Source organism: Rhodamnia argentea, chromosome 8, assembly GCF_020921035.1.
Source record: "Rhodamnia argentea isolate NSW1041297 chromosome 8, ASM2092103v1, whole genome shotgun sequence".
Taxonomy (NCBI): domain Eukaryota; kingdom Viridiplantae; phylum Streptophyta; class Magnoliopsida; order Myrtales; family Myrtaceae; genus Rhodamnia; species Rhodamnia argentea.
The window spans coordinates 2,521,621-2,539,101 of record NC_063157.1 but is presented as its reverse complement, the minus strand read 5'-3'; the positions used below and the strand labels follow the sequence as shown (position 1 = coordinate 2,539,101).

Sequence of the window (17,481 nt, the reverse complement as noted above, 5' to 3'; positions counted from 1 at the left end):
AACCAAGTCTAATTGATACCAGGAAACTTAAAGAGAACAGGATATTTTAGGACTATCATAAGGGAAGACCACGAAAAGACAGATTGATTGCTGATATGCTAATTCGAACACCCCCCCTCCCTCCTCCCCCAAACACCACCCCAACAAATTTTTTTAAAAAAAAATCTTCGTTTCTAGAACCTAGGCTGCATTTGGTTGTCTAGAAATTTTCACCAGATGGGATAAGGATAAAATAGAGTATGGATTATTTATGTCATATGCATCATTCGGTAAATGTCTGAATATAACTTGTATATAGACATGCTCGCGACACACATTTCTCTCTCCCCAATGCCTCTGCCCGGATCAAGTTGAGCCGCAACATCTAACCCCGCATTGCCATCATCGCTCGAAGCTCACAGCCTCTATCCTTGTGTTGCTGCTGCCGCTCAAAACTGGCAGCCGCTGCATCCAGATACAATCCTCGTGCCAGCGCCACAATACCCTCTCTCTGTCAGGGTGCCTGACGACAGCTGTGCACATGGCTCTTCAATCCCTCTGCTGTCACTGCTGTTGTTGAGGGGAAGGACATACACTGCACACAAGCCTGAGGAGATCAAGCACGAGCATGAAATCTCAGGCTCGTTGGCACTTAAACCAAGCCCTAGATCTCGGATCCAGGGCATGGTTGACCTCAGATCAAGACCTAAAGCTCGACCATGCCGACTGAGCTAGGGCTAAAAAACAACGAGGACAACCACGGCCTGCCAAGTAGAAATCAGTGACGAGCTGCCAGCCAAGATCAGGGGCATCAGTGGAGACTGGTAATAAAATGCAGAGGACACATGGATGGTTAAGGGAGGAGACGATCGATTGTCGTGGTGATGGTCCTTGCGTGGTGGCTGGTGATGCAATCATTGGAGGTGTCCACAGCTGGCAAGGCGGCATTGATCTTGGTCGCGCAATATTTTGACATATCCAGATTATATCCCCACCCCTAGGTGGGATTTTTTTATCCAGATTATATCTGGAAAATATCCAGACAGCTCTGGATTTTACATTGTCCCAAGCACCGGATAGGTTAAAAGTTATTCTATCTGGAATTATATCCGGCCTATTAAACATAGTGAAAGGGCAACTCCTGGTTTCTTTTGTTAAAAAATTACCTTTTGTTGGAAAGTAATTGTGTTGCTAAAAACTAGCCTATAGAAAATGTTTTAATGGCTAATGTGCGAAAGTGACAATTCCATCTCCATCACTGTGGTGATCAGCAGGCTTCCTCAGCTGCTGATCACCAGCGGAGGCCTGATGAAGGTGACGGCCTATCACTTCCAAAAGTCTTCAACTAAGATTTTTTTCTTACACATGGCCAAATCCAGAAAAAATGTTACCTTGTAAACTATTTTCATATACGAATACAATTTTTTGGGCCATTGAAAAAAATCAAGCCTCAGTCAAAACTTTTTTAGATTGCAGACAATCAATATGAGAAGAAACAAAGACAGTTCACATACTGCATCTGCAATGTCATTGCTGTTCTCAAAGGCCGCATGATCACATCAGGTAATGGAATATCGTAACCATCATGTCTCAAGGATTTCTGCTGCCCAAAAATAACTAGTTAGATAATTGAAGATTTATGGCACAGAGCCAATAAGTAAACTCATGAACCAAAAAGAGAAGTACATTTACCAAGGATGGAAAGCAAAGACTCCACAAAGATGCATGCCACATACCCCACATTTCGAGAACAATACCCGCAATTCTCACATCCACTGTGACAGTAAACCGGAAAAAGAACATATTTGTGTAAATGAGAGATATTATAACATAAAGATACAAAAATGATTGAACAAACCTGCGTCAATAAACATCCAAGAATCCAATGTCCACAGAGCTTTTTGGTGTGGAGCAAACATCTGTGAAGGTCTTGATGAGAAGGTTAAAGAAAAGTTCAGAGAAGACTCCAGAAGTTGAGAAACACTGCTTAGAGCCTGGATGCAAGAGATGCAAACAATAAATAAACAAAGGAATATTCTGACCACAAGGAAAATATAACCCAATCTAAACCAAAATAAGCAAAAAGGAAAACCACTATGCTAGAAAGTACGAGAACAGTGAAAATGCTTCCTCCAGCTGATGATCCATCAAAAAACAGAATCAAATACTCGATTGCCCTAAATAAGAAAAAACTATAGGCATCCATTAGGCGTTCACTAGGAGAAAGTACTAAGGGATCAGTTACCATGAAAATGAAAAATGGGTTCATATCTGACAATAAAAAGGGAAGATTTTAAGGTGCCACTGAATAAGAAACAAAGCACTAAGTACCATAAAAAATTTGGGTTCAGTTCAACGCTCTTACGTTTGCATTGGTTGCAAACCCAAACAAACAACAGAAGTAAAATGGAAAAGGAGGAGTTAAGTACTCTTTTTCTAATGATTTAATTTTTGTGGAAAACAAAAAGAAACAAGTGTGATAAAAAGAAACCAAGCCTTAAGGTATAAAAAAATTGAATATTGCATTACAATAATTTAGAGTTTGTTCTTTTATCGACACTACCCTCAAATAGATTAAAAAAAAAAAAAAACTGTTCATCCCCTCTCTCTAAGGAGGGGTTGGATCTTTCTTTGATCTTTATTTATTAATATATCTTCTTCCTTTGGATTATTAGAGATCATCCCCATCCAATTGCAAGATTGCATAAACCAAATTTTGCTAAAAAACAGAGATTGAGAAATAGTGGAAGTAACACCACATCGTTTGTAACAAATAACTGAATTGCTAATTTCAGTTTCTGCCTTTTGGGAGTTGAGTACTAGTTATTAGACAGACGTTCTCTGCTACACATTATAATGCACCCTAGAAACAACTCAGTCAGGTTCACCTCAGTGACCAACTTGAAGCAATCAAATTAATGGTATATCTTCCCTTTTTTGCCTCTGGTAAAGTCCATGATATTCCTATGATTCCATCTGCCAAAATAAATGAGATATCTAGTAGTATGATTTAATAGAAACCGTATCCAAAAGAGGGTAATGCAGTCATGTGTTTATACCAGTGATGCAACTACAAGAGAGCATTGCCCGTTAACTTTTTGCATTCAGTGCCCTTAAGTTATTCTACTTAACTATTAAATGCTCCCCCAAATCACATCCAACTATAATTTCTTAAATACCTTCGGGGTCAAATGGATATCATTTTTCAGCATGATGTTCAGCATCAGAAGAGTGCATAAAAGTTGATATGCCATTGTATATTCAATGCTTGATTACTCGTTCACCTAAACTGTTGTTATGATCCGACCAAAAAAAAAAAAAAAAAACCTGTTGTTACGACGAAAACAAGGGAGGGAGGGATTAATCTTCATGACATATCGCTTATGATTTAATTCGCTGGAAAATGCTAGGACCAAAGGTGAAATTAGACAGGGCCATAGACAATGCAAAAATGCATCTAAAACTCTCACCAAAATCCAGCTCACCCCAGTTATATGTGACAAGTAACTCAACCAAGAAGCTGGAATAGTTGGAAAGAGCATAAAATAATAGTGGATGTAGAAAAATCCGAAAATTAAAAAATCTTACTTGGTGGGACTCCGCAGGATCAATCAGCACAATGGATGATAAATTTTGAAGCAACTGAGTGTCAAGGAAAAAACTAGTGCAATCATTCATCGGACGGGTCTCCATCCAACAAGAAAATCCCAAGTCAGAACACAATATCTGAGGAAGGAGAGCACAACAAGCTGAGTCTGCTTCAATATAGGCATCTTCGTCAGATCTCATACTAGTCTCCACTTTGTGCTTCTCAAATTCAAACCTTTCCAAGAGCTTCTGAAATCAACAAAACCAAGTGTGGGTTGGAGAAAAAAAAAAGTATACTAGTCAAATTAGTGACATCAGTAAAGCAAACCTTATGGATCTCATCTAATTGCTTGACAATCACATTTTGATCTTCAGTGCGATTATTTGATAGTTGTGATGCAAGGCAAACACCTACATGAATATTCCAGTGAGTTTTTGGTAAACCGCCGAATATATGGGATAAGATGAAGCTATAGATTGCAAAAGAGAAATGCATCCGAAAATAACTTCAGTTATAAATGTTGTAAAAGTGATGCAGCACATACTTATCTAGTTCATAAGCTCTTAGATGGAGGTACCTTTTAACACACAAATCGTAATAAAAACCCCATTATAAGACATATAATACTCATAGACCTAAATTGAGTGAGTGATACTGCTGATTAGTGAATAGGAAACCTCCGTTGCTAGTAATGGTATAAATTTGTAGGGGTGAAATAAATGTACAATAGAAATTGACTTTCTGAGAGATGGCCAAGTGGTTACTGGCTCCCTGCCTTGGAGCAAAGAATGTGATTGCATTATAAGGTCACAACTGAACAAATCAAGCAAATTCAAATTGACATAACATGGTACCTACTAGTCCAAAATCATAGAGGAGGGCAACAAGACAAATCACAATACGACTACCAAAATGTTTTTGGAGCTTATACCTTGCATTGCCAAGATGCGGAGATCAAGACAGGAAGATGCAATGAGGCCAATGCGGTCACCAGCTGCAATAATCAATTGGGACAATAAGTTAGAGAGTTTAGGAATTGCTAATTGGTGAAGCTACAAAGCATAGTATAAGTAGAATGTCTTACAATGCTTCCAAACTGATTCACAAAACTTGAATATTTTGAGCTGTTCACGATACACCCCGGCAGAATATGGCAATAGAGGATGCCCACAATTTACCCATAGCAATGACTTGTTGGTACGTAAGTTCCAGGAAGAGGCTCCAATCAGGTCCCTACTCTCCTCCTATGCACAAGAAAGAATTTTAATCAGGCTTACAGAGGTCAAAAGGAGTTGAAGCGCAAAGGATATCGTGCATAAGTATAATCTTACCAACACAGCTATGGTTGAAACAGCCTGTGGATGAAAAACCTGCAATTTCTCAGCAACCTTCAACAAGGAACGCCAAAAGACCAGCAAGGTCTCAAACTGGGATGATACAACACTTTCCCAAAATTGCATGTGATCTTCAAGAAGGCGACTGTATAACTTGAACAGAACATCGAAGCATGGAGACTCAATAAGTATATTCAAAATCTGCTTCTCCAGAACACGCAACGATTTTAACAACGGACTTAGATTCTTAAATTCACCAGTCAAGTCGTGCCTTTCCTCAGAAGTCCACTGTTGATAACTGTGCCTTAGCATAACCACAGACTGAATAGCATTTGAGAGAAAGGTACTGGACAAAGCCGAGGCATCACTCATAGCAACTAAATCAACTAATTCAGATGAAAGCAAAGGTACTGGACACTCTCTATTAACTTCATCAAGAGATCTAAGCTTGTGAGCACACAGTTTTATGTATCTCCATATAGGATGTTCCAATTCCTTTATAAATGAAGTCAAGAAGGAACTAAAAGTCTGACAGAAAGGATGTAATTCAAACCAAAGGAGATACAGCTCTAGATCACTGTCCATTGCCTGCTCAATTGCCCAGTTAGCAGCAAAAAGTAGCTTCTTACTGAAAAGAGCCAAATCAGATGTTGTACCTCCACTACGACACAAAAGCCTTTGATTTGTGTCCTTAGGAAACATAATCTGATGCAATGTCTCAATATCAAGTAAGTAAGGCATCGCAGAGCCATTCACAACTAAAGCTTGATCCACATAGCACCCACTATTAGTGGTTTTATATTCAAAATACGCACACCTTGCCCCAAGGAACTCAACATACATGCAGTTCTGTTTAACTGAAGTTTCTTTTGGATACTGGACAAAGCTCCCCAAGTTCAAGGGCAATGGCCACCCCCCAGGCAAAAACAGGGGATATCCAGGAGAAACCACATCGAAGGCAGACCCAAATTCATTCTTTGCATAGCTGACAATAGTTTCCCCTTCAGACTCCCCAAGAGAAGATAAATAAGTATGCTCCCAACTTATTTGAAGGCTCCACAAAGGCCGGCTCCCCTCTGCAAGAAGCCGCAGGAATAACTGTATCCATCGTGCAAGCTCAAAGTACGTGACTTGAACATGTACACGTAAACCTACATCCCTAGCGTAAATATGCGCGTTAGCCATTGCATCCACCAATGAGCGAAACGGAATGCCTGATTCAACAAGGAATCTTTCGACGTCGTCTTTCAGTTCCATCTTTCTAAGACAACATCCACTTTTCCAATCCAGTAGCCAAAAAGGAGGCATCATAAATATTTCAACTCCTCTGTTCCTCATAGCTCGTGAAACATCACCATGGTTTGGATTGACTGTGAGGAACATTCGAAAATTAGGGTGTGGGTGAAGAACAACAGGCTTCCCATCAACCGTCCCACATTCATTAATGGTAATTGACCCACAAGGCTCCACCAAAGAGTTAATTCTATCAAGTACCTATTACAAATGGGAGACAAGGGTAAAGAAAGTGAGCATAAATATGTACCTAGTTCACTAAAAATGGGAAAAAAGAAGGTTTAATAATACCAAATCAAGAACTCATATCTTACCGTGGGATTGCAAAGATTTGCATCCTCCAGAACAATCCATTCTCCTTTTTCAATGGCTCTTACCAATACTCCAGTAACCCATTCAAATTTTGCTGAAAAGGTCATCCTTTGGTTAAGTTCTTTCAATTTCAAAATTCTATTTTGGATATTATCTAGTTCCTCCATTGACCAAGACAAGGATAAGGAGCTCGCCTCTCTATACAACTTAAGTTGATCGACAATTTTGATCAACACACAAAATGAACTGGAAACTCTTTCCTCCAAATTCCCTAAATCAGACCTGAATACATTACCAGGCTCGATGTGAGAAAGGAATGCACGCCATTCAGAAATCAAATCTTTCTTTCCACTTATAGATGCTTCCATAGAGTACTTTACTCGTAATCTGCAAAGCTCATTCATGTAATGTTCAATCTGAGAAGCAACATGGCGCAGATTGCGAAAAATACTATATTGCTCAAAGCAACCAAGTAGTTCAGATATGTCTGTTGCTGATGAAAGATTTAATTCATTCAGAGCGTTGCCTGTGAGCTGAGCAAGGATTCTTATAAGTGAAGTCTTTCCAGAGGAAGAAGGACCAATCAAGATGCACAGCCATTGATACTTTACACAATCAGCAGCAGCTTCCAGGTTCTGACGAATTCCAGGCATAATTTTCGGCTTATTTGAAACTATAGGTAACAGCTCATTGTTCCTTTTAATGGCAGAATTCCCCACCATCAAGTAATGAGAAGTTAGTTGCACTCGCGGGAAAGGATTTACAGATGGCTTAACCTCAAAAACCTGTTCATAGAGGCGTAGAACTTCTTTACGATCAGTTGCTGTACGCATTCTTTGGACATACACAAGATTAAGGAAACAGTCATCTTTTGACTTGACTGGTGCATCTGCATAAGCAGCAACATTTTTATTAAAAAGGAGCTGGTAAGGGAAAAAAAATGAAAGGAGCTGTGAAATTTGAATACCTTGAATAATTTGACATGACCGAATCACATCACGGAGATTAAATTCCCAAGGTGAGCCATCCTGTGCGAACTTGCGGAAAATCATTGTTTCCTCATATAATCTTTTGTTGAACAAAATTAACTTGGAAAGAAGAGATCTTGGAATTGATGGATATAACGAACTGCAGATGGAGATGTAGTCATCTTCAACTAATTCATCCACATAAACCTGGAAGCACCAAATAAAATCATAAGTTATAATGTACCAATTTCGAAACAAACCTAGGAAAACGAAGGGCAAAAGTTAAATGTAGAGGAAACAAGGCAAAAATGAACCTTCGTGAAACGGTTCAGGAAGGACTTTGGAAGGCCTTTTCGGCCTCCGCCTTGACTTGAAGGATTTTGGCACGCAAATATTCTGAAAGATGGTGGGCATTTGAAGGTAAGACCCAGCTCTGGGATAAAAATCTCAGCTCGATGATCTAGAATAGCATTCAAACCCTGAAAAAAAGTCTCATTTTCAAATAAATAAGCACATCTGAGGGGAGAAATTTGACATAAAATTCAATTGAGGATGAATGTAAGAAAAGGTCTGGTTGATTACATTTTTTTTGCTTAAGCAAGAAGAGTTGTCATTATTTGCATAAAAAAACATAGACATTTGTGAAACACCAAATTCCATAGTACCTCTAGGACGGATTGTGGAGCAAGATTCAACTCATCAAGCAGCACCCAACAACCCTCCTTAAGTGCCTAAAAAAACAAGACAATATTATCTGCAACCAGCTATAGGCAGAGAAAGAGCGAAAAATTTAGAAGAAACCGCTACCTGTAAGAGTATACCATCAGACCAAGCAAACTTCATTCCTTCATCACTGTCAACAGGTAAATCTGAGCCCAGCAAATCCATCATATCAGTCTGCAACATAGAAAAATTTAGAACCTTGCAGAAAAACAAGGCAAACTGCACAATAAAATGAATTGCTAGAACAAACAATCTGAAGAGATAATAAACAGAAACAAACCTGCTCTGATAGGTTAATTCTTACGACTCTATGCCCAGAGAACTTGCCCAAAGCGACAACTAAACTAGTCTTCCCAACACCAGGACTGCCTTCAAGTAGAACTGAAAGAAGGAGCTGTGATTTGAGCAATCTGCAGAAGAGAGAGAAAAGAGGCAAACCAAGGATGGGGAGATTCCAAACTGGGGAAAACATACCAGGCTTTCTAAGCTGCATCGCCCGCAGTACCCGCAAGGCATTTCTTCGTGTTGTCGGTGCTAAAAATTCAAACCCCCCACCCTCACAGTTTTCATGTCCTGCCAAACACGTGTAAATCAATAGGGAATGTTATAAGTCAGGTCTTCAATGGTTCTATGTTCATAAGTCATGTACGTAAAAGGACCTAAAAGTGTGGTAAGAGAGGTAGATCTAATCTCTCTAGATCCCCCCCCCTCAAAAAAAAAGGAAAAGAAAAGAAATAAACCCCAACACCACCTACCCACAAGAAACAGTTGAAGGAAGATACTAAAGAACGACGGCAAAACTCAACAAATTGAGACAGTCCACCATAGGAATATACATACATCAAATTATCCAAGGCCCAATTAAAAGCTTAAGCTCATAGGTGGAGGTGCAGTTAACACGATGTACTCAATACCCCTTCCCCATGAAGACGAACCTGACCTCATTATAGTAGGGAGGGGGTCTAGAAGTTCAGAAAAGAGGCAATGCCATGGAGAGTCATCAAGGAAAACTATCCTGCCAACCTATCTGAAAGCATTAGCTACAAGAAACATGGTTTCAGTTGCTATGCACTTAGACTTGACACAAATGTAAGTATATGGATATGACATGAAGATGTAATCCCTTCCCCATCCCCAACCAAAAAGAAATAAAAAGAAAAACCCAAAAAAGGGCCCCGAAGGGATAAGGCGAGGAAATTGTAGAAGAATCGTTCACGTTATTCGTTGAAGTATCTTTCTTCTAGCTGCTATCTTTGTCATTCCTCAATGTATTTTGAATATCCAATCCAAATATTTAAGCTATAAAGAACAAGTGTTTATAGAGCTTCAGCTCAAGGGGTTGAATCTTGGCACTTCCTTTAGATATATTATGTCAATAGCTCTTGTTTGTCCCCCGATTGTTTGACGTGGTAATGCGTCACTATGACTGTTTATGACTCCAATACTGTGACTAAAAATACCTAGCTCATACTTTCTTATTGCTATTCCCTATAAAATACACGAAACTTAATGAAGAGCCAAGAATGACCATGTAGACCGCCCTCAAATAAAAATGCTTAGGACAAGAATAAGTTAAACTCTGCAGCTACAAAACCAAGGCCGAAAAATATACAGTGCTGTGAGAAACTGAAGTACACCACGTCAAACATTACCTTGCTCAATGTAGAATGGGTCGATGCCGAATATATTATCACACTGCACATTATGATTGCCAGGAAAATTTTTTGCCATTATAGTCTCACCCCAACAATAATTTTCTACCCTTGAAAGCTTTCGGTAGTCGGCAGTATCTTCATCAACCTGCAAAAGTAAGACAAGGAAAAAGTAATTGCAAAGAAAAATAGTAAGACATTCAAAGTCAATAATGCATGCAGTGACCTCCCGCATGAAAATAATACGAGCAACAATTTTCTGAAATATAGGTTACTATAATTAAACATAATAGCAAGGGAATTTATCACATGAGGTTAGATATCTAAACCAAATGACTAAGGAGTCTTTACTAGGAAACACGTTCACCACATGAATAATAATGCTAGAATCTTCTCTTCTTGTATTTAACAAATAGAGGGTCTTATCCTCTAAGAACATTCTTTATTCATCAATGGTTCATAATTGTTCAACCAATTTAAGGAACTGCCCAATGTCGAACAAAAGACATAAGGATCAAGTCCCAAATGTGAACTTGCGAAGGAAAACATTGCGAAGAATGGTGACTAAATGAACATATAAAAGAACTTTGCTCTTATAAATAGTCGTAATCTCATGACTATTTATAGAACCCGGCTGCAAGAAGGCAATAAGCAATAAGCCTTGCTAATGCGAAAAGGAGATAAAGAATAGTTTCACGGCAGATAACAATTAATGGGCCATAAATCTTCAATTTACAGAACCTATAGCTGGATTGTACAACATCCATTTTTAATAGCAGATTTGCTGCTGACCTAACAAGCAAAGAAAAAGCACCTGTAACTGTTCCAAAAGAAAATGCAGGCATTTGTCTTTCAGCTCTTCTGCGTCGCTCTTAGAGATTCCAGTCCCTGGGTAAAAATAGGCAAAAGACCAGAATAAATCCAGCTTCAGTAAAATGCAGAGCGGAGACCAACTACAAACTTCAGTATCAAGTGAGCATCCACTATAAGATACAGAAAGAGGTCAAATACTTTCAGATTCTCCTCTCCCTAGCATGAAAATCTACCTACTTCCATTTGGGAACAATGGAGGAAGCTTGTTCCCAAAGAGAGGGACGAAAACAGAAAATAGGTAGAACTCAACGAAATAGATAAAATACTCATGCGCTCGTATCAGTAAAGAAAAAGGCATTGCAACTGTGAACATGTTGATTGTACAATCAGTCTCTTCTCCTATGATAAATCAAGTGAACTACAGAGAAAATATTAGAACAGGAACACCATCAACTGATATTGCAGTAGTCTATGGTTCCAACAACAGATCAGCAATGTATGAAGCTCCTCATGATTTCACTTCTGAATTGTGACGTAACAAATAAGTTGCACTAAAATTCCTAGAGAATATGAGCTTGAGAATAGTGCTTATAGAGAACTTGGAAAAATATTAAAAAGCCAGTCGTAGCGCTGCATCTTACTTGGGCCACGGAATTGCAAGCATTAAAAGCACACAAGCAATTTAAATTATTTGACCATTTAAGTTGAGTGACCAGAGGTAAAAATTTGAATAAATGCTAAAAAGAAGGCTCCTACTATGCCCATTGGTGGTCTCTAAGATTTGGTAACCCACAACCATAGTATGGGCAGTTCTCCGTCTATTGTGCCAATTGTCTTTTCCCATGCGCCACACTACTTCACATCAACACTACCTTATTGCGCGTATCTAACCAGTGGTCATGGAAAGCAGAGAGTACCTAAAGTGAGTCCATCAAGGAGAATGAGGAAAGACCCATGAAGCAAGGCAGACTTGGCACCCAAATTTCTCTCTGCCTCATTAATAAAGGAAACCCAAGAGAGGAGATCTCTCACAGTCAGTGTTCTCCCAGTCTGTAATCTGTTAAACCACTGCACCAGATACAATACATAAATAGGTTATTCAGACTACTCAAGATATAATACCAGACACTTATGCAAATAGAACTGAAGCAGTTAAAAAGAAGATGAAGTGAAAGCTAATACAACCAAATTATTCCTTTACAAATGCTCAACTTGTTCCCGAATGAGAAAAGGTGATTCCATAAATCACTTTGGCAAGATTATACTTTACAAATCCAGGTAAATGCCCCTTAAAAAATTACAGATCTGTGATAGTGAGTGATAAGCATCTGGAAACAACTCAAGACTTACTGATTCATTTCTAAATGAGGACCCACATCTCCACATCCAAAATCTCTTAGTAATTAAATAGCACAACATTCTGAATTGGGGTACAATATAAATCAAGCGGCCAAAAAAAAAAAAAAACAACACAGTACACACAAAGACCAGCATCCAGCAGCAATATCAGCAGTTTCTCCCCCTTTGTCATTCCAATTTTTTTTTTTTTTTAATCTTTGCTAGCTAAAAAACCAACTATAGGGCACCAAGGGGGAGCAAACTCATATACAAAAAGAGCTCAGAAAACCAAAAAGGGAGCCCAATTACAGGACAAAGCATCGATTATATCAACCAAAGCATCTATATCCATTTCCAAGTTTGCACTCCATCAAATACTCTCTTGATTTGGTCCTTCGAAAATCAACATAAACAGAGAGAAACTGAGGCAATTGTTGGTAGGCATTCAATTAAAGCACCATTGTTAAGGAAGCAACAAGAGAGCCAAGTTTGATAGGACCCCAGTCACCAGCAAGGGCAGAGTGATGAATTAGGAAAGTGCATTAGAAGATATTTGAGCTATAAGCAATCTGTCAGAGGGAGGTATAGTAACAGTAAATACTTCCTACAAAAGGCCAGCTGCTGCACTTGGACATTAAGAGGTGAGAAATCAATTGGGCTACGAGTAACTAACTGGCAACTGATCGGTTATAGAAGAGATCCTGGCACAGATTTCCATATGAAAGTGGGGTCAATCCTTTTTTTCTCTCTAATGAAAATCAACTTAAAACCCGTCATGAAAACCGACCAATCCACTCCTGTTAGTCTCATTGAAATAGCTCGCCCTAATGCAGCCATCTCCCAACCAATTATGCAACTTCGACACACTGCGTATTACAGTTCGTAAGGAGAGGTAGCTATGGATTATGAGTGTCCCGAAAAGTTTCCTTCTGTCATTTTCCTTAAAGGAAGAAGGAAGGACAGAAACAAATAAAAACAGAGGAGATATGTATCAGAGATAAGCCTCAAGAACCAAGCACTGATTTTTTCTATGAGTTATAAATGGGAATAAACCAAGAGAATCGGTGAGACAAGCTCACACAATTGAGGGACAGAGGCGAAGTGCATACAAATCCCCGTTAAAAGTTTGTGAGATAACAAGCAATTAACTAAACAGCTTAAATTATTAGGAAATAGGACGACAACGCATACAAAGCATAGCAGATAACAATAACAATGCAACAAGTAACTACATGAGAATTACCTCCCAAAAGTTTATCATGGGATCCACGACAAACAGAAGCTCTCGCTTGGATATGCTGCATATAACAAATGTTGGAAGGCTATCAAGCAAGAAAATTTTAAAGTTATGCCTCAACAAATATACAAGGTTACCTTTGCTGAGAAATACTTCTAAGTTCACTAGGATCACCAACAGAAGGTACCCAGATTTCTGTAAATCTATTACGAAGAGCAGGCGATAGCTCCTTTTTACCATAATCACCACCAGGGTTCATGGTTGCAAGAAGGATAAAGTCTTTGTGAGCAGTAACTTTCTCGAGTAGAGACCCCCCCTTCTCTGGCAAAGACTACATGGGTGGCAATTGTGAATGGTCAGAGGAAAATCTGATGAAAAAATAAACAATCGAAAGCAGAAAAGCAAGATAATAAGAAAAATACACTTGCAAAATATCTAAGAAAAGAACACCGAAGGATAGAAAAAGGAGGGTACCAAAAAAAGTAACTATAACAAGAAAGAGAACCATTCAAATTGGAGAAATTTCAGCATGAACAAGAGGATGAGCAAACCATCATCAGTACCAAAAGAACAGATGATGCTAAGAGGACTTGTATATGCGGGAAAAAAAAAGGTCTCAAATGACCAGTCTACCAACCAGAGTTCTTTCCGGCTCCAGGACACTATTCAATCTTTCAAGTACACCATCATTAGCCAGAGATATTTCATCCACAAGAAAGAGATGACCAGCCCTCATTGCTTGCACAAGAGGGCCATCTTGCCACATAAAAATAGTCTGCCATTTCTGGTACAACTGCTCGAGTTCCACTCTTGTTTGCTCGAAATAGTCCACATCTTGCGAAGTGACTCTAGGAGATGTGACGAGACCCTGTCGATAACTGTTTATGATCATAGCCAGCTGGTTGAGAGTTGAAGAAGCTTGACCAATATCAGCTGAAATTGTCTGTGAACATGGAATGGATGAAGCAATCAGACAAAGAAGCACCTATTGTGAAAAGAAAATGTTGTCTACCCATCAACAGCATACATACCAAAGTGCTGGGATAGAAGACAAAAGTATTTGAAAGCATCACTTGTTCAACAAGACGCTTAAACTCGGAAATCAACCTCGACCTCTCTCGAACAGGATAGAAACCCTGTCGACCATTTGTTAGCTGCTACATTGCGCGACAGGATAATCAAGTTTACACAAAATGGAGAATCAGCAAGTACGCACCCCCACAAAATCAGAAGTTTCAGTGTACTGGTGACAGTTCAGAATATGCAGTTTTGACTTCAAAACAGTGCTTAGCAACTGGCAGACGGTAGTTTTCCCACCACCAGTTTCTCCTACAAGAAGAATGGGCTCACGCAACTCATAGCAACGTCTAATAAGAAAATACAACCTCCACATGCTCCTCGTCCAGGTGACACTGCAGAGACCAGGTCAAAATAAAAAAGAACATCACCACAATGAGTTAACAGTAAAAACACAAACACGCTGTTCTTGGTGGAAGTCATACTTTCCAGAGTTCTCTGAAATGTTGGAAATATTGTCCAAGTTGACAGCAGGTCCTTCAGACGACTCCTGAAACACAGTGAGCCATAAACCATGGGACTTTCAACATAAACGAAGTCACACAGATCCATGAATTGCAAGAGAGCAACATCAAATATACCAAGAATTACAACCTGACAAAACTGTAAAACAAATACAGAAGAGCAAAAAAAATAATAGGCGAAGAGCTGCATCAAAATTTTATTAATGCTTCAAAGAGTCTCAGGCACTCAAAAACATACATCTTCTTTCTTGTTTTGTTACTAACACAAACGCATAGCATGAAGGAAAAAGATAGCACTTATCCAACACAAAAGACTAGTCCGATTATACATATGTGAGCCCTTTAAAAGATGTAAAGCTAAAGCCATATCCAAAGCTAACTCTAGACTAGGCCAACCTTCAATTCGTCATAGTTCTGATTTAATTTCTTCAAGATCATACTTTTAGTTAGGTCATCCTACTTCTAAAAGCATTGAGTTACAGCCAACAGGCGGTCGAAAATTTCCAGTCTTGGGCTCCATTAGAATGAAAGTTCTGAGACTGCCCGCTCAAATTTGACATTCAAGTAACAACATTTGGAAAACAAATACAAAAGGAATCAAATTGTCCTTACACGGGTGGTAAACGCACTGCCTAGCAAAAAAAAAAAAAAAAAAAGAGTAAACAAACCTCCAGAGACAGCAGAAACAGGGCTCAGAAACATGGTAATGAAAAGTTATGCAGGATGACTCCAACATTAAAACTCAAAAGAGCCCCAACTGAACTCATTTACCAAACTAATGACAACAGAGACCAAGCATAGAAATGCCAATTCAGAGTAAGCATAATATAAATATTACAGGAATTACATACACATGCACCTACATCAATGCGTCGTATAAGTACAATCATGCCCAAGAAGAAGAATAGTACCTGCTTGTACAAGTTATGATCATCAAGCGCAATGTGAAAATGTTTCTTGAGCACATCTTTAACAACAGATTTCTCATTATCATCCCGCAATCTTTCAGCCAAAAGATAATAACCTTCTCTAGCTAGATCCTCATAGCGATGTTTTGAAGACAAGCAATCCCCACAAGTGTTTGCTTGAAACCTAACCCGATTAGCCCAACGAAATAAGTCACGAGCGGTTATAAATCCATGTTTTCCAGCGAATACATTGCTACCCTGCCGGTGCAGCTGCAAATCTTTCATGACTTCAACCATCTTCTTCGCATAGCTTCCGCTAATCTTGCACCTATTCTCCAAGATTATGCTTATCTCTTCTTCAGGAATCTCCTCAACGTGAATCTCCACAAAACGGTTGCGAAATGCTCGAGAAAGCATTTTACGTCCCCCATATACTGTTGGTGGATTTTGAGTTGCAAACAGCAAAAAATTTGGATGTGCTTTGATTGTCTCTTGCAATTCAGGCACAAAAAGCTCTCTGTTGTCATCTAGCAATCGGTTCAATGCTTCCAGCACATCAGATGGGGCTAGGTTAAGCTCATCCAGAACAATCCAATAACCATTGCGGACAGCCCTAACTAAAACACCTTCATGGAAAACAAGCTTCCCACTAGTGTCGGTGACATGAGAACCTAAATACTCCTGCAGATCTGTGTGTTCGTGATTATTGATGCGCACAAATTCATTACCAGTTACTGCAGCAAGATATCGCACAAGACTAGTCTTCCCACTGGAAGTGGGACCCTGTAAAAGGACAGGATATCTTTTGATGAAAACAGCACGCGCCAAGTTTCCAAGTTGTTCTCTGACACTCTTTGTCAAGACATAACTCTCACAAAAATCCTTGGGAACAGGCTCTTCCGTGGTTGTCACATAACAGCCAAATGGTTTTTGTCCGGGCATTTTCCCTCCCAATAAGTATGACAAAATCATTTGGTTCATTATCTTGCCACTAGGTCTGTCCAACAAAGTGAGAAAAAACATACAGAATCCATCATATAAGGCTTTTTCAAAGGGAAACTTCTTTTCTGCCTCTCTTGTGTATTCTAGAGCACGGAAGAGGGACCTTAAACTAAATTGTGGCTTTTGATTAGCCCCATCCTGAAGCCTCTCCTCCGACTCTTTTTTAGCAGCTTGGTAAAAACGCACGATTTTATCTACCAGTTCTCTCTTCGAAGGTCCACCTTCCAAAAATTGATTTACAAATAGAGTCAGATCCTCCTCATCCAAGATGTCATCGATGAAGTATTCGGTAAATCTAGTGCGCAGAGAATATGGTAATTCCCGTTTCCCAGCATCAGTTGCTGGGTTCATACACGCAAATATGCGAAAGTTGGGATGCCTCTTTATGTAGCTGATATCACCTCTCTCAGCCAAACAGAGAGACCCATTTTCTCCTTCAAGTACTCCGGTAATTCTCTGCAAAATCTCTGAAGGAGCCAGGTTGACCTCATCAAGCAATATCCACCGACCATTCCTAAGAGCATGTACAAAAGCTCCTTCAACAAATGAGAAGATCATAGCAGATGACGCACCAATTTGCGCACGGGCTGCTTCAAGTTTCATAGAAAAATTATTCCATGCATTGACCACTTCCTCATCCAATGGTTTCTTCCGCTTTTTCCCATGTCTAGAATCTTCCACTTTTGACTGCTTCAAAGCATCTACGCCCTTGTGCATACCATTCAACAAAACTTTCCAGTTTTTATCACTCAGATGTTTTCGCAAACTATCCAGAAAAGTCAGATTAACCTA

At 39.3% G+C, this 17,481-nt stretch overlaps 1 protein-coding gene across 1 annotated transcript in view; it reads right to left on the bottom strand.

Annotated features, from left to right (window-relative positions):
* LOC115737937 (midasin) overlaps positions 1–17,481 on the bottom strand; it is a 40,499-nt gene that overhangs the window by 14,213 nt on the left and 8,805 nt on the right. Inside the window, exons 17-42 of the mRNA XM_048283494.1 lie at positions 15,691–17,478; positions 14,741–14,805; positions 14,455–14,650; positions 14,270–14,374; positions 13,876–14,181; positions 13,376–13,569; positions 13,245–13,299; positions 11,581–11,731; positions 10,665–10,738; positions 9,851–9,998; positions 8,673–8,771; positions 8,479–8,579; positions 8,283–8,372; positions 8,141–8,206; positions 7,790–7,954; positions 7,475–7,682; positions 6,510–7,396; positions 5,718–6,396; positions 4,900–5,660; positions 4,653–4,812; positions 4,500–4,562; positions 3,896–3,978; positions 3,568–3,816; positions 1,838–1,973; positions 1,666–1,754; positions 1,494–1,579 (exon numbers count right to left, since the gene is read on the bottom strand). Of these exons, the coding sequence (XP_048139451.1) occupies positions 1,494–1,579; positions 1,666–1,754; positions 1,838–1,973; positions 3,568–3,816; positions 3,896–3,978; positions 4,500–4,562; positions 4,653–4,812; positions 4,900–5,660; positions 5,718–6,396; positions 6,510–7,396; positions 7,475–7,682; positions 7,790–7,954; positions 8,141–8,206; positions 8,283–8,372; positions 8,479–8,579; positions 8,673–8,771; positions 9,851–9,998; positions 10,665–10,738; positions 11,581–11,731; positions 13,245–13,299; positions 13,376–13,569; positions 13,876–14,181; positions 14,270–14,374; positions 14,455–14,650; positions 14,741–14,805; positions 15,691–17,478 (7,004 nt within the window). The remainder of the gene's footprint in view (positions 1–1,493; positions 1,580–1,665; positions 1,755–1,837; positions 1,974–3,567; positions 3,817–3,895; positions 3,979–4,499; positions 4,563–4,652; positions 4,813–4,899; positions 5,661–5,717; positions 6,397–6,509; positions 7,397–7,474; positions 7,683–7,789; positions 7,955–8,140; positions 8,207–8,282; positions 8,373–8,478; positions 8,580–8,672; positions 8,772–9,850; positions 9,999–10,664; positions 10,739–11,580; positions 11,732–13,244; positions 13,300–13,375; positions 13,570–13,875; positions 14,182–14,269; positions 14,375–14,454; positions 14,651–14,740; positions 14,806–15,690; positions 17,479–17,481) is intronic.